The 24,879-nt window shown below is 41.9% G+C and overlaps 1 protein-coding gene across 1 annotated transcript; it reads left to right on the top strand.

Moving 5' to 3' along the window:
• armc4 (armadillo repeat containing 4) lies at nucleotides 1–23,631 on the top strand. Its single transcript, XM_023326027.1, has 12 exons — nucleotides 1–533; nucleotides 5,104–5,250; nucleotides 5,766–5,975; nucleotides 7,293–7,526; nucleotides 8,758–8,868; nucleotides 9,041–9,195; nucleotides 11,816–11,996; nucleotides 12,080–12,141; nucleotides 14,318–14,432; nucleotides 17,610–17,798; nucleotides 17,975–18,196; nucleotides 22,538–23,631. Exons 1-12 carry the CDS (start codon nucleotides 285–287, stop codon nucleotides 22,646–22,648), a joined length of 1,986 nt encoding a protein of 661 aa, XP_023181795.1. The 5' UTR covers nucleotides 1–284; the 3' UTR covers nucleotides 22,649–23,631.
• The last annotated feature ends 1,248 nt before the right edge of the window (nucleotides 23,632–24,879 follow it).

Genomic DNA, 24,879 nt, shown 5'->3' with positions numbered 1-24,879 from the left:
CTGGGAGCAGATTTCATTGGTCCACAGTGCCCAGTTTTCCTCATCTAACCAGCTCTGCAGTTTTAAAGAAACATCAACAGTTGTGGTTGCATAAATGGCTCAACAAGTCTTTGCTCTCCGTATGATGACAGCTCCAGTCCTCCTGTGACATTATTCTGATGTGTTTTCCCGCTGCTTAGATCTTGTGGAAGTTCTAACTTGAAACTTAAATATGAATATAGTTAATGGGTGCTCTAGTGTGGGATGGCCAGGCTGTTTATCCATTTAAACTCTCAGGATGAATCATGATGTTACAGCTCATCCCTTTGTCTGAAATGGATCCTCTCCGACTCCTGCATACGTGGTTATCTACAGTCACAGATGTGCTGTTTGTGTTCAGGAGAAGCATAGTAGCATCCCTCTCAGAGGAGCATTGCAGCGAGAGCTCCAGTGAAAGTGAGGAGGAAGAGGAGCAGACAGAGCGACGTCCTGACACCAGCACTGAACTGCAGTCTGAATACTGGCAGGTCCAGAAACTCGTGAAGTACCTCAAGGTATGAGAACATCACCCAGAACACTGTTGTTTCCTTCCACAGATAGAATTCATCCCAATGTAGTGAGAGTTTTTCTAGCTCAGGCAAAGCAGCCTATAGCTGACAGGAGGCAGTAAAATCAGAGCTCTGTTTCTGTCCATCTGTGTTCCAATCAAAACTGTTCCCAAAACCTGTATTCCTATAAGACCATGCCAGCTGTTTAGACCCAGACTTGTGATCCGAGTCTGTGACTGAAGGAAGTCAGAGGAAATCGATGTCAACTGCTCCTATTTCAAGTTCTGCTTTGGATGGAGATGTTTCCTGAAGTGTTTGATTGGATTCTTGTTGTTCTGACACAGAACTGTTTGGTTTGCATATCAGAGCCAAAGTTCAGGAGGCAGTGCTGACAGACAGCTGTATCCCTGTTAGCCCAAACCACAGACAAGTAAATCTATGATAGATTTGACAGGACATATGGGGAATATTAAATTGGATGCAGCAGCGCCTGAGAATGACTGGAAATACCTGAGAATTCCTTCCTCCTTTTTCTGATCCCTTTTCTATTTTATCTAGACGGGATCACTCAGACAGATTATATTAGAAATAACTTTCACACTTCATTCTTCAGCAGTAAAAATAACCTCATAGCTTAATACTGAAGGGCTTGATGTTCAGGAAACAATTTTGTGGTGTCCTGTTGGAACTGATTATTTTCTGTCTTCCAGAGCTTGTTGCTAAATGAGATCCTGCTCACTCCAGGAAAGAAATGTTTTGTGGAAAACTCTCCAGTCAAGAGGAATTATGGGAGGGAATTTTTAGCTGAAGAAAATAGAAAATAATTGGAAGGAAATTCCATGTCTCAAAGGAGCAATTCACTATTTCTAGCAAAGGAACAAAGAGATGGAAGTGATATGAAAGAGGCAACATTCAGATCAAATCAACACACTATTCAGTGTATTTTAAAGTTTAACATCAGGATTGTGCTGATGGCTTTAGGGTTTTGTGTTTTCCTGCAGCAGAAAGATGCATGTAACTCTAAACAGCATGTCCTGCTCTCTTTCTGTCTGGAAACCCCACAGTGCAGTTATTTATGACCTTTGGTCTGCAGTCATTTTACAATATCATCACCATAAATAAAGCAAATAAAAAATATCTGTTTTTATTTTAGGAGCCGATCTTTTCCCTCTCTCTCCACAGACTGCTGCTTGTTGTTTAGAAAGTGAAACACTTTCACACAGTGACACATGCATCATGATCTGTTTGATGTTTTAATGATGTTTATGGGGGAATATTTGCTCAGGGGTCTGAAGTGTTTGCTGTTCTACCTGGACGGCTGCAGGCCTGTTCCTCTATCAGGCTCATGTTGATTCTCACAACATCCAGAATGCAAACTGAAGTCAGTTTCTGACAAACATGAATTCATGTGTTTGTTTTACATAATTCTCACTTCCCTCTCCAGTTTCTGATGCATCAGTGTTAAAGTATGAGCTTTGTTTTCATCATCCCTGTTATAAACAGATTTATTTTAACAGGAAGGAACTGAGCTGATAAAACTAGAGATATTTTAGGAAGATGATGCTAAACTTGTTTAAATATCAACTGAGATTTTCATTAAACTAATGAATTGAACAGTAGCTGATTGATGCAAGCTGTGTCCTCGTTAAGGTTTCCTCCCTCTACTGGCCAGAAGCAGAACTGCTGCATTGTTCTTCTCAGATCTTCATGACTGATTGCTGCAATAAAAATGATCCATAAAGCAGTCAGTAGCAACAGGTTTTCTCACCAGAAGCTCATTTCTGTCTCATTATGTTGTCCTCTAACATCTGATGGTTTGTTTTAGTTTTTCTAATAATTATTTATTCTCACAAGTTTAATGATGACATCATTTTCTTCTTGTGAACAAAGCATTTCTCAACTCAAAGACTAGAATGAAGTTCTAGTCAAAGACTAGATCTAGATCAAGATCTAACCTTTTAGGAGTTAACCATTAGAGGTTAACTCCTTTTATGACACCGATAAATATTAAATGATTCAGCTTTATTTTATTGGACATCCAGTAATCAATCATTCTGTCCAGTTCTACCAGCATCCTTCCTATGGAGCATCCAGAGACTGGATTGTTGTTGTTACTGGGTGATCTTCACTCTGAACCTGCAGTTTGAACACTGATCTGTCCTCATCAGTTCAAACTCTGCCAGGTTTTCTCTCTGACATTAAGATCTACAAAGCTCTGTCGGCCACCTGCATTCATCTGCACCAACCCAACGCTGCAGATCAGAGCACCACACTTAACACAGATGTTCACTCCTTCTAGCAACATGTCCAGGTCACATGCAGAGCAGAATTGCATAAAGGGCCAACAGGGCCTCACTGGCAGTGCTGCTCACCTCATTCCTGCTCCACATCCTTAGTGCTGTGATTTATTGGCCTGGAGCAGCAGCAGGTCAGACTGTGTCTGCAGAATCCCAGCTGCAGCTCCAGAGGAACCCGATTACAAGAAGACCTCCATTCAGCCACGTGGAGGCTTCTGCTGTTAGCAGCTCAGGCAGAGAAACATGCAGGGAGAGAAGCAGCAACATGTGGAAGGAATCTTCATGAGGCTCATCAAGTTCATGAAAGAAACTTTTGGTGCTGCTTTTATCCTTCAGACTAGTTTTACCCTTTTTAACTACAAAATTTCATCAAAAAAGAAGATGAAACGTTTATATAAACATTTCATCTTTTTCCATCTTCTAGCTGTTCCATAACAGCTAGAAGAGCTTGTTAAGAATCACTAATTTATGCACCTGATGCCACTGTGGTGTTGATCTCTAAGAATTAGTGGAGTAATCTACACCCGAACATATTTGGGGACTTTTTATTCTTTGACTTGTCTCAGGTTGTTCACTCAGACGCTTGAAAGTCAAATCTCTAAAGACCACTCTTATGACATTTTCATAGATATGACATCCATCCATTATCCAACACGCTTGTGGGGTTGTGTCTGTCATGCACACACACCCATACCTAAGGAAAATGTAGAGTTTAATCCACCTGACAGTTTTTCTGGTACCTTCAGAGAGAACATGCTAGCCCAACTGTGCCACTGTGCAGAATATATACTGACATCTTCTGCTTTATTTAGACATATTTTAACAGCTCTAGAGACTTTATCCTAAATACTTTTACTCTCTCAGTGGGTCAACTCCTTCAGAACCTCGGTACCAACGCACGCTAATGCTGTTTCCTTTGCCCGTGTGCGTTTCCTCAATGATTATTACAGAGTGACCTCCAAGAAGATTCTTTCATTTTTTCATATTCATTAAACCTTCAGTAGATCTTCTATAGCCAGCATGTTGTAATGCCATGGCTACAGAGGTTATTAGTGTTGAAATTATTTTGATCTTCTTTCAATGGAAGTTAAGCAACATGTGGAAACAAGTCTGTTATTGTTAATAAAAACTAATCTGATCGTTATAGCTCAGTAAGCAAAGATTGTTAAATAAATCTCAGTTAACACTTGAGGACAAAGAAAGCACTGATACAGGTTTTAAACAGTTTACATTGATTTGAATAATTTCTTCTAAGGTTGAATAGTGGTTGGATGTTTTCGTCTTGGAGCATCTGCTCTGATCCTGCTGAAGGAAAGTCGGGAATCCTTCATCATAAGAGACTTCAGATGGTGTCGATGTTTTAAAGAATGTCGACAATCCCTCCAGACCAAAGCGTCTGAAAATGAAAACATATGATCTGTTTTCTGATTTCCCAGCTATCGCTCCTGAACATCACATTTTTTCTTGTTTTTACAAGGCATGAAGCTGGCCCAGCAAATCCTTTGAAGAGTTAGAATGGAGGAGACAAAGGAAGCAGTAGATCCACTGCTGTTAATGGGCAAATGGTTCACATGTAGCTTCATGATATGGAGAACACATGTTCCTGTTGTCTTGCGGTGTCAGAGAACTGCTCTGTGAAGGTCTGATCACACAACTTAGAGATTGTGGAGATAGGACTCCACTGATGAGTATGTTGGAAAATAAACATTAGATTGACATTTCAAGAAAATGTGTTTATTCCACACCTCTATGTTTGATCATTAGTACTGATGATACTCACTCAGTTCTAGCTATGATGAGAACACAACAGAGGCATAACAATCAATCAGTGAATTAGATTTTATAATCCTGGAAATGTTTTTCAGGAGATGGGCTGAATTTGTAGCTCTGGCAGTTCAGGTCTGAGTCCATCACCACACTCAGCATTCAGGCCTGATCACTGGTTTCTGACTGAAGCTGTGTGCTGAGTCTAGATCGTTCCTCTTTAGGTCTAAAGATAATAACTTCAAGACAACAAGCATTTAAACACAATATTCAACACAGTGTCGGGTTCTGGTCCAGGAGCTTCAGTCGCTCTGCAGAATAAATGTTTCCCTCAGTGGTTACCACCACACAGCTATGTACAAGCCTGCAGTAACAACCAAACACATTCAGTCAAAGTGAATCAGAGAGAAACTGCACACAGTAATAGTAACACTATGAGCACTGCATCAATCCCTTTTAGCCTTGAATGTTCTCTTTCATTTTTCTTTGTTCCTGTTTGATAAACGTCTTTTTAGGCAGCCGACCAGACAGCCACTGTGCTTGTTCTCTGCGCCATGATGGATCTTGATCTAATGAAGGAGGTCATCCAACTGGCCATCCTGGACTTAGGTGGGCTGGAGCTCCTCCTTAACTTGCTGGATACTACAGACATCAGAAGCAAAGTGAGTAGCTTTACTTAAGCTGGACCTGGATGGATTGCAGTCATGACAGGAACTACTTCTATGTGTCAGTATGATAACAGTTAGTGTAACAGGAGTGTTGGTACAGGGAGCAGGCTGTTAAACACACAGGCAGCTGTTATTCACTAGTATGACTATGGTTTGATCGCCAGAGGAGATTCTTCAAGGGCTAAATGATGATCCTTGCGCATGTGTAGGTTGAATGTTAATTACAACCGGTGATCTGCCGGTGACCCATGTGAGTCTATAAAGTCACATGACACTCGGCGCTCAATCCCTCAACTTTCTTGTGAGACACAGTGATTCCAAGGGACCAAGGACTCAACCTGCGCATTTGCAGGAATGATCATTCAGTGCAGAACTGCTTTTATTCTGACTTTTGACTACGTTTATTAGAAATACAGTGTTTGACTTCTATATATTCCTGTTTCAGCACAGTTATTGGAAAGTAATAGTTCTTTCTTTTTTTTCACACATTGCTTTTGTCATATGATCAGATTGGATCTTTAAAAATCCTGGCAAAGATCAGCCAGAACGTTATCATCCGACAGACCATTGTAAACATGCGAGGCCTGCAGAGGATGGTGAACAACCTGGACTTACCAGTGAAGGAGCTGCAGGCCTTGGCCTCTGAGACCATTGCACATGTGGCTAAGTTCAGAAGAGCAAGAAGAACGGTGAGGGTACATGGAGGAATCAGAAAACTGGTGAGTCTCAGCTCGGAATGATGGAGGTTTGCTTCTTTTTGGGTGCTTCCATTCGGGCCTCAACTGCTTCTATAAGACAGTCCAAGCTCTTAAAGAAAACACCCAGCTCTTTTGTGGCAATGAATTAATGTTTTTAGGTGTCCGGAAAACAAACCGTTTCCTAAACCTCCAACCATTGTAGAGTTCAGCCCGACAACTGTAACCCATGCTTATCTTCAGCAAGTTAGGCCAGATGGTTTTCCAGCTATATATGCTGTGCAATGGCTACTGGAAAAGACAAGTGTTTTGTTGTTGACTTACCATTCAGAAAACATTTGTTGCATTCTTGTTTTGTTGTGCAGGAGGCTCCAATTCAAATATGTGTGTTTGTATAACTATGCATTTATTTGCAGCCATTTTCATTTGGGAGCATAAATGTTGAGTTAGGGGAGCATAGCCAACAGCAGCTTATTTGAATTTAAAGTTGATAGGTATTTTCTCAACCTATATAAAAAGACCCACAGACAACGTTACTTAGTTTTCAACCAAATTCTTGCAAGAATTGAGAAGGCACAGAGGATCAGCTCCTACAAGCCGATCTCCTTGCTTTCTGTCGTTCTGCTGCAGAACTTGTCTTTTTATTAGCAGGGAAAAGGAGTGAATGAGAAGTGGGAGAGTGATCCTAACAAAAAGGGGGGCTACTCTGATAACAAGGAAGGGAAACAGAAACTAAATTCTGCACACAGACAATTAGAGGCAACTAAGGAGTATCTCAGGAAGGCCCCCTAAAGAAGCACCTGTGAAAACATGCTTGAGGTCAAGGAAAGGTTAGTTATGTCTTACAAGCAGTTTAACAAGTTCCTCCACCCTCTGACATGTATTCCTGTTTGTTGACAGAAGTAGCAGTAATTAAAGCCTCCCTTCCTTGTATATTTTCCCCAGATCCAAATCGAATGTGCTCATATGTGAGTTGCTCACAAGGCGGATTCCTTTCATGCTGTTCTACCTGTTAACTGTGCAGAGTGTTATAGCTTTGTCACTGGTCAGGAAGTATGGGTTCAAACTCTGAAGATCATAGTCGTCACATTGGGCTTCTCAGCTCTAACATCACCATCTGTCCTACTACTTTTTCTCTCCTGCATTTCTGTTGTTTTCATCCTTGCACAGCCAGCGGTAATAAGAGTTTTAATTACACCCTTAATCATGGCCAACTACTTATTCTTCCCATTTGAAACCCTCTATTATCACCTCAAAGTAGGAAGCAAACCTCAAGGAGTTCCTGAAATCATGTCAGCTTCACTGAGTTGTTTAAAAGTCTGGGATCCTCTTTCTGATCAGGTGAAGATGCTGGACTGCTTCCATTACTCGGCAAAACCGGGAGAAGACATGGAGAAGAATTTGGAGGTGGCCCGCTGTGGAGCCTCGGCTCTGTGGAGCCTCAGCAAAAGTAGCAAGAACAAAGAGGCCATTCGTAAAGCTGGGGGGATCCCTCTGCTGGGACTCCTGCTCAGGTCTCCATATGAGAAAATTGCAATCCCCGTTGTGGGAACCCTGCAGGAATGTGCCTCACAGGTGAGGAGAGCCTCTGTATCCAGTAATGTTGTTCTTTTGCTGTAAGACATGTTGATCTGATTCTGTGAAACGGTCATTAATGTAAATCATCATTGAGATTCAGGTTAATATTATTCTATTTTTGACTATTCCAATTTAAACTAGTAAAGCTTCCTACAAACTTTTACTAATTTAATTCTGTCATTAAATATTTATTGCTTATGTAAAACATTTGTAGTACTTTTTTATCCTTATTTTTTCCTGTTTTGGAATAGAAAAATTTAGGAGCGTTAGCAATTCTAGGACTGAAATGGAAACTGGACAACAGGAAAATCATGGTGTTACAAAATCCAAAAATAGAGATGACACAATGACAAATATCAGGGCTGGAAACAGGTGTGGCAAAGAAACAGAAGACAGAACAGCATAATCTGCCAAGATGTAGCAGAAACTGGCAGACGTACAAAGCTTAGGAGGTGATTAGTGGAACCAGGTACGAGTTGGAGCTGAGAGAAAAATGGCTGCACAGCTAAATGAACAGCAACAACAACAAGGATTAAAATACAACAGCCAAACAAAACGTATATAAACTCTGAGAATATTAAAACTGATGAATGAGTCAAATTCTGAACACCAAATGTGACAAATAAAAACAAAGTCCAGCAGATGATGACACTTTAAAAGTATGCCTATAAGTACAGCAAACAATGAATTTCCAATGTAGAAGTTATTTGACATTTTAATGACAAAAATCTAAAACATTTACAACTTTTTTTTAGCGAAAACTGTAAAAACAGGACATTCTGATTCCTTAGATGTCAGAATGAAATGTTTCTCCTTGTGTGCTGGAGACGTTCAGTTTCCCCACAACAGTCAGTCTGGCTGCAGTTTGGATCAAGGATGACATTTAAAACTATTGGTGAAATCCTCAGCTTTAAATGGTGGAGGACTTGGTCAGCTTCAAGGTGAGCACAGTGTCCAGCAGGCAGCTTAAAAGGTCAAGAAACGACAGAGCGTCCACAGTGAGGTTTAAATGATGAACGTGTGAGATCAGTAGACATGTTTGCATCAGATTGAATGACATCTAAACTGACAACTATTATCAAGAAGTGAAGAAAAAGCAGATCAAGATCAAGTTTTATTTAAAATGTGGGATTAATTAAAGATTTTTGATTATTTTTAAGCATGTATAGGAATATTTGAATATTTATTCATGCTTGTGTTGTTTTGTTGTGTTTTTCTGTTCCTACAGAAAAATTACAGGGTTGCTATTCAGAATGAAGGAATGGTGAAGGACTTGGTGAAAAACCTGAGCAGTGACAATGAGGAGCTCCAGATGCTTTGTGCCAGTGCAATCTTTAAGGTACTTGGGTTTCTGTCTTCTGCTCTGCGCAGTTCTCTGAAGTCCATCCTGGTGAAAACAGAAATCCTTTTATTTGGACTGAAGCCCTTCACTGAAACAAACACCTGATCTCTGTGCTACTGACTAGAGCCAGACTGCAAGATCTCTCTCAGATCCCTTGTTTGTTTCACAGTGTGCAGAGGACAAATTGACCCGGGATCTGGTCCGCAGCCACCACGGCCTGCAGCCTCTGGTGTCACTGCTCTCTAAAGCAGAGAACAAGCAGCTCCTGGCTGCTGCCACCGGGGCCATTTGGAAGTGTTCAATCAGCATGGAGAACGTAGCTATGTATGCACACAACTTTACTATTTATTGTCCCTCCTGGAGTCATGGAGATACATGTTAAAACACCATGTTAGACATACAGAACACATGTTCTCTGCCTTTCTTTTTGTGATTTATTTTGGGGGGTAAAACTGATCAGAATGACTTCAACAAATCTCTACCTGCTCACTGGAACAGCGTTTGATACAGTTCTGTGTGAAAGAGGTTTAATAAGAATTAGACATTTTATCCCCACGTGCCAATAACCTTTGGAGCCTGTGCTTGCTCAGCTGATGTGCTTCACAGCAGTTTCTCAGTGTGCAAAGAATTAACACAATGGATCCAGAACAGGAGGTTTAGCCTGCTGCAGCTTAATGTGGCATCAGTTCATATGTGAGTTTTATATGCAGCCGTTACTTAGGCACGACTCACTGTGTCATTGTTTCCACTCTCCTCTGTCAGATCCTTTTTCGGTTTATGCAGTTAAAGAGATTATTGGTGTAAAATGTTCAGACTTTGTTCAGATTCTATCAGCTCTGATCTTTGATGTGTTTACTTTTAGATTTCAGTCTTTCCTCTATTAACAATGGATCAGGCAGATGTGCAGACTTTACAGGCCTCAGTCATTTAAGGCCCGTTAGAACTCCACCAGTCGGGATCACAGTGAAATCAGCCTGGAGACATTTTTTTGTTCTCTCAGGATTATTGAGTCTCTGATCAGAATCTGAGTGAAGCAGTTAAATCATTACTGTCAGGAACAAAGAGGCTGCTAATCAAACAAGGTTTTAAGGCCCCGCCCTCTTTTCAGAATCTGTCACAGGCTGACAAGTGAAAATAAAATCCTGTTAGAAGATTTTAGACTGTTGTAAAAACTGGAGCAGTCTGAGATTTTCTGTCTTTGATTAAGTTAAATTCATCTTCCTGCAGACAGGATTCAGTCTTACTTTAGTGACTGATTTATTTGGTCTGGACAGTATGGAGGTCTTGTGGATTTGAGACAAGTAGCAGCAAATGTTAAACCTTTACTGATTTAATGAAGGAATGAAATGAGAAATGATTGATGTCCTGAAACATAAATGTGTAAAAAGCTCATTGTCACAGTTTGTACTTTTTAAAGGCCTCCCACTGAACCAAGGACAAGGCTCTGAATAAAGTGTGAGGACTGAGAAACAGTGAAACATTTAGTTCAGATTTTTAGCTTGTCCAGATGTGTCCTCTTGGGTCTGTGGACAGAGGTGTTATAGACACACTGAAATGCTGTAAAGGGCTTTAACAAAAAGCTGAAGCAATAAGTTTACAGTGGAAAGTGGAGACTGCCAAGTCTTGGAGTGTGTTTGCCAGAGCAGCAACGGTTGGGTCAAGATTGTGAAGTTTGCTTCCAGATCCTGGCTTCCTTCCATCTTAGTTCTGCTGCAGGCCGACCACGAGCAGAACATAATCTCCTCTTTAAATGATTCTTCTCTTTATCCGACTGCAGCTCAGCGTTCCCTCATGTTAGTCTGTGCCCTGATAGATTGATCTGTTTATTATATTCCTCATTGATTTAATGATTGTCAGATTTCTGTGGTCGTTGCTGGAGATCTCAGGGTCCCTGAAACGCCTTAATATCACTTGGACCTTCTCTGAAGCTCACAGTAGAAAATTAATTCTCTATAATGATGAGTTGGTGAAGAAAAGACTGAAGATGAAAACGTGTTGCTCACACAGAAGCTCCTCTGTGGTTCCTGTCTCCTCTAACATGCTTTATGAGCCTCCAGCCATGTAGAGGCCTGTGTTTTCAGTTGGAGCTGCTTCAGGCAGCTTTGTGTCAAGTTACTCCTGCCAGAAAACAATTACCTCAGCTGGACCTGACGGAAATAGACATGACACAGTGTCGATTTATCATTGTAGAGTAGTGAGCTGCAGATGATGGAGGAAGACCATTGTTCATGATGCTGAACTGGACTAAAGTTCATTAGCAATGTTTTCACTCTGAAGAAGAGGCTGTGGTTCAGTGGACCCTGCCCAGAACCAAACAACCTTAGCCGTCTACAATAGCTTACAGGCTATGATGCCAGCAACCGTAACTGGGAATAAAAACAGCCAGAGAAATGAACTGTGCACCAGAGGGTTGCTGAGGTTTTAGTGGAACCACAGTATATCCCTTCTGAATGTTGACTATAGTTTACTACTCTATAGCGAAGGCAAACAAGGCAAAATCACACAGTTAAAGATGGAGGAAGAGTTTCCAAGGTTTGGTGCTGCAAAGCGAAGACGAGGGACGGCTGTGAGGAGCCGTGGGAAAATTGTTTGTTCTGCTGAGTTACAGCAAGATGCTGATGTTACTGAAGGGAAAACAATCTTTACCTTTGACCCAATCATCTGATGATCATGTAGCTCTGTACAGAGGAGGTTCAGGAGACACATTGTTAGTCTGGCTGTCAAATCACTGGATCATGGAAACTTTAATAAATTTGGCCTCTGGGTTGAAAACTAAACTAGTTTCAGTTTTGTTTCACAGTTTTGTCTTCTCTCTCAAGAGCAACAAGATCAGTTGAATTGACTTTTAGTCCATGTTAGTTGTCCAGTTTCTGTAATAAATGAATCAAAGCACCTTAATTATATTCTAATGCAATCATCTCTTCTTGATGTTGTTCCTTCAAAGCTTCCAGGAGTACAAAGCTCTGCACATGCTGATTGGTCTGCTGACTGATCAGCCTGAAGAGGTCCTGGTCAATGTAGTGGGAGCTCTGGGACAGTTTGCTCAGATCCAAGCTAACAAGGCCGCCATCTGCAACGGTGGGGGCATAAGGGCTCTCATTAATCTGCTCAATGGAACAAACCAGGTATATAACTTTGGTTCTTCTGCAGTTCTTGTTCAAAATAACTCCTTTATTGATCCAACATCTGCTCTGTGTCATTTAACCAGGCTCTGCTTGTAAATGTAGCAAAGGCTGTGGGAGCTTGTGCCACAGAAAGGGACAACGTGGCGTAAGTTTATTTCTTCCTTTTCAATGTTTCATGCTCTGTTTATATTTACAGTAGGTCCATCAGGCGCCTGTTAAAATGTGATTAGTGGCTTATTTCCCATAATCAGTGAATCAGCCCAAACTCACTCCTGGCTGTTTATTGATGTCATGTGTTTTTACAAGGAAATGAGACCAATTGTAGGATGTAAACACAGCCTCATTAACCTGTCCTGGGCTGCTGCTCAGAAAGATTCCTGTAGTTTTCATTGGGAGCTGTGCAGGTAGGCGTCTCTTTCATCCTTAGCCCAATGACCGATTTTAAAAGCTTTGTTTATTGTAGCTGCTGTGTTAAATATGGTTGTGGTTTCATTCTCAGTGTTTTACTATAGCCATGCGGTCGCTGAGCTGCTCAGACTAACGTGCCTAAAGCCCTGCCCCGTCCAAAACTCCACGGCTGGAAAACCCAGAGAAGCAGAGTCTAGAGCCGTGGCTTTCTCTCTGCATTTAACCTCAAGCATCATGGAGCTTCCATCTGCACCTCATTGCTTTTATAAACCTGTTCCAGACTATAAGAGCCATCTTAATTATCACTGGGCAGAAATATCACTGAACCTGTGAGTTTATGGTGTTAGTTAACTGCTTCTGCTGCGGTACGACTCTGTTAGACGGGGAAACAAACAAACCCTGGGCTGGATAAAAATGAAGCCTGTCTAAATAAAGCTGCTGACTGTGGTAAACTTGACACAACCAGAGACGTCTGTTACATCAGATCATCATGTTCTCCATGTTCTCTCTCACTCTCCATTTTTACAGCAGATCTTCCAGTCTGTCAGCCTCCATCTGTCAACAGAGCTCTGATTCAGACAACCTTTGTCTGGATGTTGGGCCCCATGGCTTGTTTCCACGCATGTTGAGTCGTTTGCAGAGAAATTAGCACAACTCACAGTAGATATTTATTCCAAACCAGAACTGACAGAAATGTTTGTCAGATTACCAGTTTTAGGTAATTTATTGCTGATGATGTGTGATAAAACCCAATCAGCTGCATCATGTTTGTCCCTGCTGGACATCATTTTACCAACAAAGTTTCTGTTATCAGATCAGACCTTCTGCTGGTCACCACAGTTCTTCTCTCATCATGATCCTGAATCAGGTCGTCCAGAGCTCATGAGAGCTGCATGATCACTTCCCAGTTTCCCATCAGATCCTCCTGTTTGTTTTCATTCTTCACCAGTAGGCAGCGTGTGGTTAATGACATCACACTTCCTCCAATGAGTCCAGCGGAAGAACAAGAGTGAAGACGGATTTTTAATGCCTTCAAGGTCTGTGGTCTCCCCTCTAATCCGTCACTGTCAGCTGCAGCTTCATTGTAATCTGTTTCCTAGCTGCACTATGGGAAGATGGAGCCGTTTTGGAGGATGATATGAAGCTTCACTTTAGTTTTTGGTCCTGGACTGAAGAGGCCCTGCAGACTGGAGTCTGATGTTCTGATCCCTCTGGACTGATTTCTGTGCAGAAGGAAGACAGATGGAGCAGAGGACGTCCCTGATGAGCGTCCGCTCATTGGAGTCATGAAGACACTGTGATTAGGGAGTGTTTAGGTCATTATGACAGCATCAGTGTGGGCTTTGTTAGTTGAAGCACACATGGGGAACACGTTCCATGTTTTTATAGCAGACAATGGAGGGTCTGTGGTGGAAATCTTTGACCTCTCAGAGGCAACTCCAGTTTGAAACCAGTCATGTAAATGAGATGAAATCGAACTGCTGCTTCAGAAAACTTCACTTAGACTTTCTGAAATACGGAGCCACCTGTCTCTGGTTCTGTTTGTCTTGGGAAGGAGTCAAACAGAACTCCTTTCCAAGTCAGGAAAGGAGTTTCCCATGTTGGCCAAAACATGAAGTCAAAGTTTGTCAGCATCTATTTATAAATCCATGTAGGAAGAACTAGATCCAGATGTGTGCTGGTTGACCTCTGACCTGAGCTTTTCTGAGATTCTTGTGGAAAATGAGTTGAGAGTGGGTGGTACACAGACCCTGCAAAAGAGCTAAGTGTGAATAAAAAGTGCTGAAATCAATTTCTGCTTCCATGCTGTTTAGTTATAGTCATTGTTAAATCTGCTTCTGGTCGGCCTGATGGAGCCAAATCTTCACGTTGATTTGATTCTACAATGAAACGATTCTCTGTGTTTCCCTCAGAATCATTGACCAGCTTGATGGAGTCCGCCTGGTTTGGTCACTACTAAAGAATCCCAATGCAGAAGTTCAGGCCAGTGCTGCATGGGCCATTTGTCCGTGCATCGAGAATGCAAAGGTAAAGTAAAGATTCAATTTTTTAGTTCTGGGAGACATAAAGTTCATCATTGTTCCTCAGAGCAGAGGGTTTGCCTCTTAAACACACATTTATCAATCATAGATTTTCACATTAAAAGGTCGTCTCAGTCAGAAGGCAGAAGCTTGTTTCTGTCACCCAGTTTGTCTCTCAAGCTGCTGCTTCTGCTGGGAGGTCAGCAGAGGCAGAGCTGTGTCAGCAGAGGCTTACATGAACCCTGGGCTAATATGAAGCAGAGGAGCTTCCTTGGCACACTGGGATTGATGAAGTGAGGAACAGACTGAGAGAAAGATTGTAATATCCTGTGGGTCTGATTTCCTTCCTGAAAATCTTCCCTCAACATGCTGAGAGATGGTGGACCATGCAGCTTCTGTGAAGCCACTTCTCCAATAAAAACACTTTGAAACTGGAACAACTACATGACCATAAATACTGCTTATATCATTTTAGCTGCTACTATGTTTACTTCAACATTAAGAGCTTTTGTTGGTCGATTTTCTGTCATGAAAACAGAAGATCTTACCTGCATTTAGACATCACTATAACTGACATTAACGCTGCATGTTATAATATATCTGTGTCTACAATATAAACTCCAAACCATCTGCTGGAACATAATTTGTCAGACATTAGCTCAGTTTAGATGGAGCTGTTTTGTTACATCAGAAGTGAAATCATAAAAATGTTAAGACATTCAATCAGAACAGACCGATCCGACCCCGCTCAGTCAGTATCAATAATCATAAACACATTAGCAGGATTATGGTTTTACTCTTCTCTTCTCAACAACAGCTGTTATTTAGACATCTGCATTCCAGTTTTGATGAAGCTTCACAAAGGCAGTTTCTTGGTGTTTTTATGGGACGGGGCAGTGATGAGCTGAACCCGATTCAACTGCTTTACTGCCGTCTTTGTTTGGATGAAAACCCAAAATGTTTGAGTTGGCAGATCGGTTGTAAATTTATGACAGAACAGTGGTATAAATGCAGTGATGTTGCTGCTCTGCAGACACGGATATCTACAGGAGCTACACTAACTGTCTGTAGGTTATTAACTGGAACTGATTTTATTCAGTAAAATGAGCCAAACTACAGAGCAGCAGGTCCTTCCAATCAAGTAAACGGACCCCTCTCAGTTCCACATGATGAGGTGTGTCATTAATCTGCCTGGTTGTAGAAGCACATTTAGATGATTGGTTGATTTTTCCTTTGCATGTGAGCAGTGAAAGTCCTAGAAGTCTGATTGGTCCAGAGAAGAGCCTCAGAGCGTTCTTCTGAGCTCAGCTTCATATCAAACACAACAGATAATGTGTTTTCTATTTCATTTCATCCTGAGGGGGAGGTTAGTAACAAATGTATTTCCAAGTGCAGCCTCTTAATGCAGCAGCCTTAAGAACTGGGGGCCCGTCTGGGGCATGAAAGGGATTCTGGGTAGTCTGTGGCAGCTGGTGGCTTGAGAGAGCTTCCTCTGTCGCAGGGACTCCCAGCCAGCCATCATCAGTATTCCTGAGGAAAAGCTTCCTGTGTGTCGGGGGCTCTGTGGCCCTGGCAGCTCCCTCACTGGCCTGCACTGTGCACACGCCTCATCCTCTGGCATGGAATCACAGGGCCCATACACTGCACTGACTCCTGATCCCAGCTCTGAGCTCCCTGCTGGAGGGGAGAACACTAAAGTACATCCAGTGCTTGATTTTACCAGAAAAACTAAGAAAATCAATAGATTTTTCTGGTTCCTACAGAACCATGTATCAGCTCCTGACATGTGGATGATGTTGAAACAGACTGAGCTGCAGCAGACTTAGTGATTTTCATCCAGTTGCCCATAATTATTGCATTGAACGAAATTTCAGCTGCATTTTCAAAGTCCTGAATATTACACACTGAGCCACATTCATGTTTTATTCTGTGGCAATGATATGGTACATTGGCTTTTTAAATAGTGGCCCGATGCTGATATGACAGAGTATTAGAGCCATACTAGGGAAAAATAAAATAAAAATACAAAACAGTCACTTTGAAAATAGTCACAATATTAAAGTACATCTTTCACTTTAAAGACATGTTGAAGTCTTTGTATTGTAACAAGTCTGAAATTTACATTTTTGTGGCAAAAATGGCTCGTTTTTCAAAATAAAAGGTATTAGTACCTCCTCTACCTTAGCCTGCTTACTGCTCCACTTGAAAATAGCCCCTAGTGATCAACCGCTAATGACGTAGACAGAGGAGAACATTCTGGATGGTGCAGCTAAAACCATTGAATAAAACCTTAAGGAGGTGACCAATTTCAAGCATTACATTGGCTGTATGTTTAAGATTGAAGGCTCACATGTGAACCAGAAGTCAGGACTATTGACAACATAGTAATCAGAGATCACTTTAAATCGTAGAAGAGAAAATATTGGAATGGAAAACATGTACACAGACCTGGAAATGCTAACTGCAGTGCTAACAAAGAGAATTTTGCAACTATAGCTTTACATTTACAGATCTTTAGATCTTTTCATTGGTATATATGTACCAAGATAAGATAGATAAATAATAAGCATATATACAATTAGGCTAAGAAGTATTGGAAAATTGAATAACTCTGTCCACCGACCCTCTTCCAGGTCAAAGCTGGGACTCTGGTTTTGTTGTTGTTTTTTTCTTTTTCTGTTGTGTTTGTCCCTTGCCATGTCCAGAGCAATTGCAGTTTGAACATCCGCACATAAACATGTTTTAACCACACCTGAGCAAACAAAACCTCTGAGTTCAGCTATCAGACTGCAGTTGTTAGGGTCCGTTCTCCTCCAGTTACGTCACGTAAACCACATGGTTTTTTTAGGAATGCTTTTTGGTTGATTTAACACTTTAAAACATTTGCTAGCTAATTAGAGACTAAATACAGCAACAAGGTTTCAACCATTTAAAATAACCTTAAACACTTTAAGAGAATAAAGTCGTAGTATTACGACTTTATTCATAGTAATAACGGAAAGGTCAACAACCCAAACAAACTGCAGAATAGGGTTGGGCTGATTCCAGTTCTTCATTCAGACTTCCTAAATGTGGTCAACTTAACCTGCCCTCCTCTCCTTTTCCACATCACTGTCCCTCCTTTCATCGTTTTCTGTGTTGACCTTCACTGAGCAGCAGCTACTGTGTGTCTCTGTGACTGCAGGACGCCGGGGAAATGGTTCTCTTCCTGATCGGTGGACTGAAGCTGATCATTCAGTTACTGAAGTCACCAAGCAACGAGGTGCTGACAAGCATTTGTGCCGTCATTGCCAAGCTAGCCAAAGACAAGGAGATCCTGGGCGTCCTCTCTGACCGCGGGGTTGTCCCCCTGCTGGCTGGGCTGACTAACACAGTAAGAACATGTCGCTACTGACAACAAAGCAGCTTTTACTCTCTGAATACTGGGATTCTGTCTGGTTTACAGTCAGGTTGAAGTTTAGTTGGTGTTTTCCTTGCAGTTTCTTCAAATATCAGCTGATCCGGAGGATGTTGTTGGTCAAGAATTTCTTCCTGTTCTCCTCTCTGCAGACTGATGACAGACTCCGCTGCCACCTGGCCGAGGCCATCGGCCACTGCTGCATGTGGAGCTCCAATAGGGCATGCTTTGGTGACCATGGAGCCGTTGGCCCTCTGGTTTCTTACCTGGAGTCGAACGACAATTTGCTCCTCCTTAACACAACCATGGCCCTGTACCAACTGTCCAAAGACCCCAACAACATCATCACCATGCATGAGGAAGGAGTAGTTGAGGTCAGTTGGGCTTCCTCTTTGACTGGATACCTGCGTCTTCATTAAGTCCTAATTTGTTGCTCATTTCCAGTTTCGAGTCTGTTTCACAGCTTTCAGGCTAATTTTAGCATAGCTGCATTGAGGAAAATGTGCTTTAGTCTCCTGCTGCCCTTGTTTCAGTGATGTGTGAAAAACACAGAGTGATAAACTTTGAGAGGCTGAGACTATTTTCAGAGCCTTTGACCGATGGAGCAGAAACAGTCGGTGAAAACAAGTCTCCACTTTCCAGCCATCATGGGAATTGAGAAAAGCAAACAGCTCAGTGTGTGCAAAGTGCCAACCCTACACTGGACCCTAGATGCCATTGCAGCACAAGGCAAAGGACTGTAGCTGGGGGCAACTGTTGCTAAGGGTTGTTGCTTTACCTCAGGGCAGAATGCAGCAGCAATATGTTTCAGACCAAGGACTGATGGAGAAACGGCTGAGAGTTGAAACCCATCCATGGTTCTGTTTATTTTCCTCACAGTTGGTTACATCCACCAGACTTTTCATTGGGGCCATCATGTCTTCCAACCAGGAACTACTTCTGTATTTTCCTGCTCAACTCCTCACACTCTATTTGTGTCTCTCAGTAAATGAGATTGAACGTTAAGACGATGCTGTGACTGAAGTCTTGTTATGAAGGATAAAATGTCCATGTTGGTAAAACCTTGCTGTCTGATCCTTTCATTAAATGAGGTTTTACAGAAAAACTACCACATAAAAATCCATCTGTGACCACAAGTGTGTGAAACGGTCTCCCAGTACCAACTGGACTCTAAACTCGGAGCTGGTTCTGCAGCTGAAGCCAGATGTTCCCATGTTCATTGAACTGGTTTACTTGAACTCAGAAGCAGCAGCCATGATGGTTCAGCTGAACTGAACCTCAGCTGTTCTCAGAGTTCAACCCAGTTTACAAAAGCTGCTGAAATCAAATGTGTTTAGAGTTTGAGCCGCAACAAAAACTGGACCATTTCTTTATGTGTCTATATTAGTGTGTGAAACACTCCTTCTTTTTAGTGTGTGTGTGTGTGCTTGTTATTAGTGCAGCTCAGAGTTGCAACACTTCACCATGAGGTATTTTTGGACTTTACAGAGCTTAATCACCAAAGACCCTGTAGCTGCAGCAGCTCAGCAGTTTATCTGAATGTCAGACATGGAAACACAACACAGATCGCCTGATTGGTCAGATTGAACTTCATCTCAGCTCCTCTGAACAGGGAAGCTGATACTAACCTGTCTGAGTCCAGAGGAAACACACTGTGTGGGAGCTTGTCCGTCTCCACAGCTGAGTGTGTTGCTCTAACTCTGGACTTCATGATTTAGTGAGATCATTTTTTTTCTTCTCCTGTTGGATAAAAAATGAAAACAACCAGAAATGATGGAGCTGCTTCTCTCAGGGGAAATGCACTCCAACCAAAACACCAAACGCCTCTCAGTTTGATCTAATGTTTGCTCTCAGCATCTCCCACTTTCCTCTGGATGAGCCTCGTTTTGTGTTGTGTATCAAACCAAGCTGCCTTCCTCCTGGCCTGTATGTTGCCTCCAAAGTTCAGGGAATTGTTTGCTGAAGCCATACATCCATTCAGACGGATTCAGACAGCTGCTTGTGTTAAACAGCCTCTTTCATAAGCAAAGCTTTGTGAAGGAAATTGCTGAAAATTACTAAATGCAAACCGTAATTATTGGTAATTTGCAGCTGAATGTTTTCCAGAATGCAGCCTTTGCCAGGTCCTGGTGTGTATTTTAGGATTTTACTAATCTAAATGAGAAAAACGTTTGCTCTTTAGTTGCTCTGAGTTCACCTCTCACCCTGGCACGGTGTGTTTTCATCTGATTCTTCTTTCATGTTTTGTTCTTCTGGAGATTTGATAAAATGAGCCTAAAGAGGAACCAGGAGTACCTGGAGATTCAGCCTCACAGGTTTTCTTTTAGTTTGTAGAGAATCTATTTTCAGCTTGTGGTTGTGCTGAGCAGATGATACAGGAGCTGTGGCTACAGCTTTACTAGGACCATCATAATTTAAATCCAACGTCTCAGAGCCTTTGACTGAAGCTTCTGTCCCTCTTGTTGTTCAGCTCTAACACACTCTGGGTTCAACCTGAAACTTTTCCTCCTTTTCCTCTTTGGAGACCCAGAAAAAGCAGCTCAGCATCTGTGGCTGACTGGAGGCTGCAGGGAATGTTGTTTACCTGGACTTCTGCACCAAGTTCCCCTCGACCCGGCTGAACACAGCCGTCTGTCTGTCCTGTTTGCCTCCACAGCTGAGTGTAAAACATGGGGAAGCTGGGAAGAGAAACTCCCTGGACTCACTGGAAACATCTTCAGAACTCCTGCTGCAGTTTTCAAACGCTAAGCAAGTGTTGATGTTCCTTCAGTCAGGGAATGTCTAATAAGTGCTGGATTATATTCCCAGAGATCCCAGCTGGGAGGGAGAGATGGAGCTGGAAGAAAGGCTGCAAAGAGAGACGTGCTTATCTTAGCCTAGCTTTGCTCTTCAGGAGACCTTATTTGGCCCCGTCTGAATAACACGCCACCAGGCTGGCAAATAAAGCAACCCTGGCACTTCTCAGGCATCCTGTTTTTCACTAAAGAGCCTTGTTTAGGGAGCTGCATGTTTTCTGGAGCTGCTGGAGGGAAATGTGCTGCTGGAGCTCTGATGAATGGGATAATAATCCTGCTAAATGTGTCATAAATAATTCTCATCTGGAGTTTACAAAGGGACCATGTTTGGTTCTGTCTATTGTCTTGAGTTGCTCTTGAGGAACAAGGATGTGACGGTAGCTTTTGTTAAAGTTGTGGTATTAAAAGGAAACGATTGTTTTTGATCACATAAAAACAGATGGATTTTATTAAACTGCATTGGAAACACATTTTTCACATCACGAGTCACATGATCAACAACCAGATGTCCAATCTTTCTGGCACAAACAACAAGAAGGAGTTGGAGTGAAAAAAAAAAGAAATCATGATTCATCATGTTTTCTTCATTGTGTTAACATAGTAGTTTCTAAAGATTTTCTGGGGCTCAAATGGATTACAATAAAATGCCCCCAAAACAGAAAAACAAAATCAACTGGGACCAAACCAGACATAAACATTTACACATATTTAGTTTTCAAGCTACATTGAAGTTTATTTTACACTTCAGGTTGCAACAAAACAAACTACAAACCATCTTTACAGTGAATCACTTTTGTGTAACTTTATATTTATTTTTTATTTTTATTCATCCATAACGCTTCCCACGTTCCCCTGTAATGGCACTGCGCCCCCTGCAGGGAACCACTGTTAACAATTAATCTGTATTTTTTGATTGCATTTCTTATTTAGTGGAAACAACGCAATTCAAAATTCTGTTGTTTCAATATTAGTGAAATATAGCCAAAGTTTTGTGCACATTTTTAAAGGAAACACAGCTAGTGTTGACTGAACCCAGGAGAAATGTTGAACCTTCGCTGTTTTTCCCAGAAGTTTTTCCCAGAATCTTGTTTCCTTCCCTGAAGAAAAATCCTCGATGTCTGGAGCCTGAAAGAGCCTCAGACGTCTCAGCTGGTTTTTTATCAGGGCCTTGTTGTGTTTAGGAGGAGGAAGTCCTCAGTTCTCACCTCAGGGTTGTAATATTTGACTATCCAGAATAATCAAACATGCAGCTTGAGGAACCTCAGCAGAACGTCATTGTGATTTGACCACACAGCCCACGCTGACCAGGTCTACCATGTTTATGCACAGATATACTTTGATTTTGGTTCCACTACTTCTGGCTGCAGACTTGAAGCAGGAATTTCAGAGAAGAAACTGGAAGAAAAGTTGAGGCCAAAATCACCTGCTGCTCAGTGGTGTTTCATTTAGTCTGGGTTTTTCTGTTTCCTCCACATCATTAGCAGTTCATTAAAGCAAGTTTTATTTTGTCAAAAATAAACTTCCAAAGCTGGTGATTTCTGCAAAGCCCAAAGTTTCTGTTCCGTAATGAAATCTAACCAGATCCATTACACAAGCCGCTAACAGGGATAGAGCTTGACCTTTGGAGCAGCAGAAAAGCTGTCGACTTCTGTGGTTCACGCGCAGGGTTTTAACGTCCAGCTGCTCTGCACCACTTTCATCTGGACAAAACTGCAGAGGTGTGTGTGCAGGCAGCTGGAAGCCCTCTGCTGAGGCCTGCATTGGAGAGTGGATGTTCTGCTGTTTCTGGTGGGTGGCAGCAGTGAGAAGATGACACTAAATGTTCTCAAACACATTTGCGTATGGTCCATTTCTTTTCAAAGTTGACTTTGTCCACTGTGCTTTTCCTTCCAGTAACTTCTGTCCTTTCCACTCCCACAGCCACTGGTCAAGCTCATAGCTTCTGGTACCGACGAGATCCAGGAGTTTGCTGCTGGATGTGTGCGCAACATCCGTCTGCTGGTGTTGGCCAATCAGAGGGCTATTTATTGAAACGAGAGCAGCTGATCTCAGCTGAAGCCCTGGAAATCCACCAGAGACTGTAGGAAAGGTATGAGGGTGGTGAGCAGGACGTGATGAGTCCAGATGGCCCAAATGTCGGGAATCAACAAAGGACATGATGCAGATAAAAAAGTGAATAAAGTAAAGGACTTTTTGAAAGAATTATTTGGAATCTTGTCAAGTTCATCTGAGCAAAATCAACATTACTGACCTTACTTATCATGTGTCCCTTAGAAAGCTAACTACAGACTGTTTTGAAGGGGAAATATGATGTAAAATCGACTTTTCTGAGCTTCATGTTATGCTATTTCCTTATCAAAGTGTTGCCTTGATTCTTACATGCATATTTGAGAAATCCTTTAATCTCCCGTGGCAACCAATCAGCTGTGCGGATCATCTGGCTGGACCTAGCCCCGCCTTCGAGGCGCAGCTCCTTCTCAGAGCTGCAGTTTCCAAGCTTCCCTAACAGCACCATTCCTCTGTGAGTTCCCTTCAGCTCCTTCAGACTAGCCAGCAGCAATTAGCAAGCACCTGATGGAACTGCATATCTACTGAACTTATTACACCAGCTATGTCCGACTCCCCTTATGAATGTATGTGTGTGTATGTATATATAAACAACTGAGGTTAACATAGAAACTTGATTGTGCTGCAAAATGGCACCATGTGCCTGAGAAATACATAATAATACCCCTTTAAATGTTTCTTTGACAAAAGAGGAAACGTTGCAAAAAGCTGCACAAGTGTTTCAGATCTGCTCTATTAGATAATCTGAGGAAACTCATGAAAAGTTTGATCTGTGTTGATGAGAGAACTTTTATTTGTCCTCTTGCTTCTGTTTACCTGGAAACTTTCATCTTGAGCTTCTTGTTTCTGTCAATGACATCATCACAAGTTCATCCAAACAAACCCTTCTCTTGCTCTCCTTCAGTCTGGAAGCTATGATGATCAAAATAAAGATTATTTTTGATGCTTCTTTTGCCAAATGTGTTTTAGAAGTGAAACACTTTGGAGCCCCCGTCTCTGCTTTTGTTAAGTGATTCAGAGGAGACCACAATATTTAAACAGCCACATCTGCTTCTGGGAGCCTCGTCTGCTGCAGTAGTTTATATCCATGTGTACTTATATGAACAGACCCAAAGCTTCAATGCAGCGTTTAGATAAATGCAAGAAAACACTTTGGTTCTGTTGAACACACTGAGTCTGCACAAACACTCTCTAAATAGCATTTTTATTCCATTCCATTTTTAGTTTCAACGTTTATTAGAAACGGTCAAATCTATTTTAGAAAGCAGCTCATTTTTTCTGTCAGTAAAATTTTAACTCCTTTTGGTTTCAGGAATCATCTTTACACACTTCTAATGCTTTCAGTCAGCAGCAGCTACAAAAATCCCAGTGAGTTAGAGAACAACAGAAAAGTTGCTCAGCTTTTTTCTTAAACTTGTTCTTTTTGTTCCTGTTGCAGATTCCTTCACTAATTTCATCTCTTTCTGTTCTTCCAGCTTACAGACATTATATTTCTTGGGATGTGTGAGTGGTTATCATTGCTGCTGATCTGGGCTCGTCTTCTGGTTCTGTTTATTAGAAACTGTCTGGGTCGGGCTCCACAGGCCCTCCATAGCAAACTGTTGGCTTCAATCATCGATCCTCCTCTGCTGTCCTGGACCGAGATGCTGGGCTCTCCACCTCAGTCGCTGCCACAAAGTCTAAAGGGATTTTCATCAATATCTGCTGCATGCAAGAACAAAAAATTAGTAAAACATAGAAAATATGCGTCTGGAGATCTTCATCGCTCTTTGATGTCTAAGCAGCAGCAGCTGCTTGCTGGGGTCACTGGAAGAGCATGATGAGGGAAGAGTGGCTGAGATCGCTGGTTACGTGTGAAGATGGAACTTCACATGAAACAACACAAACTGGTGAAGACAGAAACTCGGAGGGAAAAATCACACAATCAATAGAACAAGATGGATGGTTACTGCTACTTGAAGTGTTGTCAGGAAAAAGTCTTAAAGATTTTTCAACTCTGAACAAAGTGACTCCACCATGTGGAGCTAAAATGTGGCGTTTACCTGGAAACAAAGCAGCTAGCTTGACGTTCAGGGTACATCAGCTCTGGAGAAGCCACAAGCCCTCTGAGAAGAGAAGTGTCTGCGTTCTTTGGAACATTAAAGGTTCGGTCTCTGTTCTCTGGTGCAGCAATTATGTCCAACTCTGACCTTCCA

The sequence above is a fragment of the Xiphophorus maculatus genome, chromosome 21, assembly GCF_002775205.1.
Source record: "Xiphophorus maculatus strain JP 163 A chromosome 21, X_maculatus-5.0-male, whole genome shotgun sequence".
Lineage (NCBI taxonomy): Eukaryota > Metazoa > Chordata > Actinopteri > Cyprinodontiformes > Poeciliidae > Xiphophorus > Xiphophorus maculatus.
Note: the sequence above shows the minus strand (reverse complement) of the source record. Positions and strands in the feature narration are given on the sequence as shown.

Bases quoted from the DNA above. Each gene is read 5' to 3' on its own strand.
- armc4 (XM_023326027.1), top strand. From the start codon at position 285: ATGATGTTACAGCTCATCCCTTTGTCTGAAATGGATCCTCTCCGACTC. The intron at 8,869-9,040 runs GTACTTGGGTTT...TTTGTTTCACAG, and splicing joins GTGCCAGTGCAATCTTTAAG to TGTGCAGAGGACAAATTGAC. The intron at 9,196-11,815 runs GTATGCACACAA...GTTCCTTCAAAG, and splicing joins AGCATGGAGAACGTAGCTAT to CTTCCAGGAGTACAAAGCTC.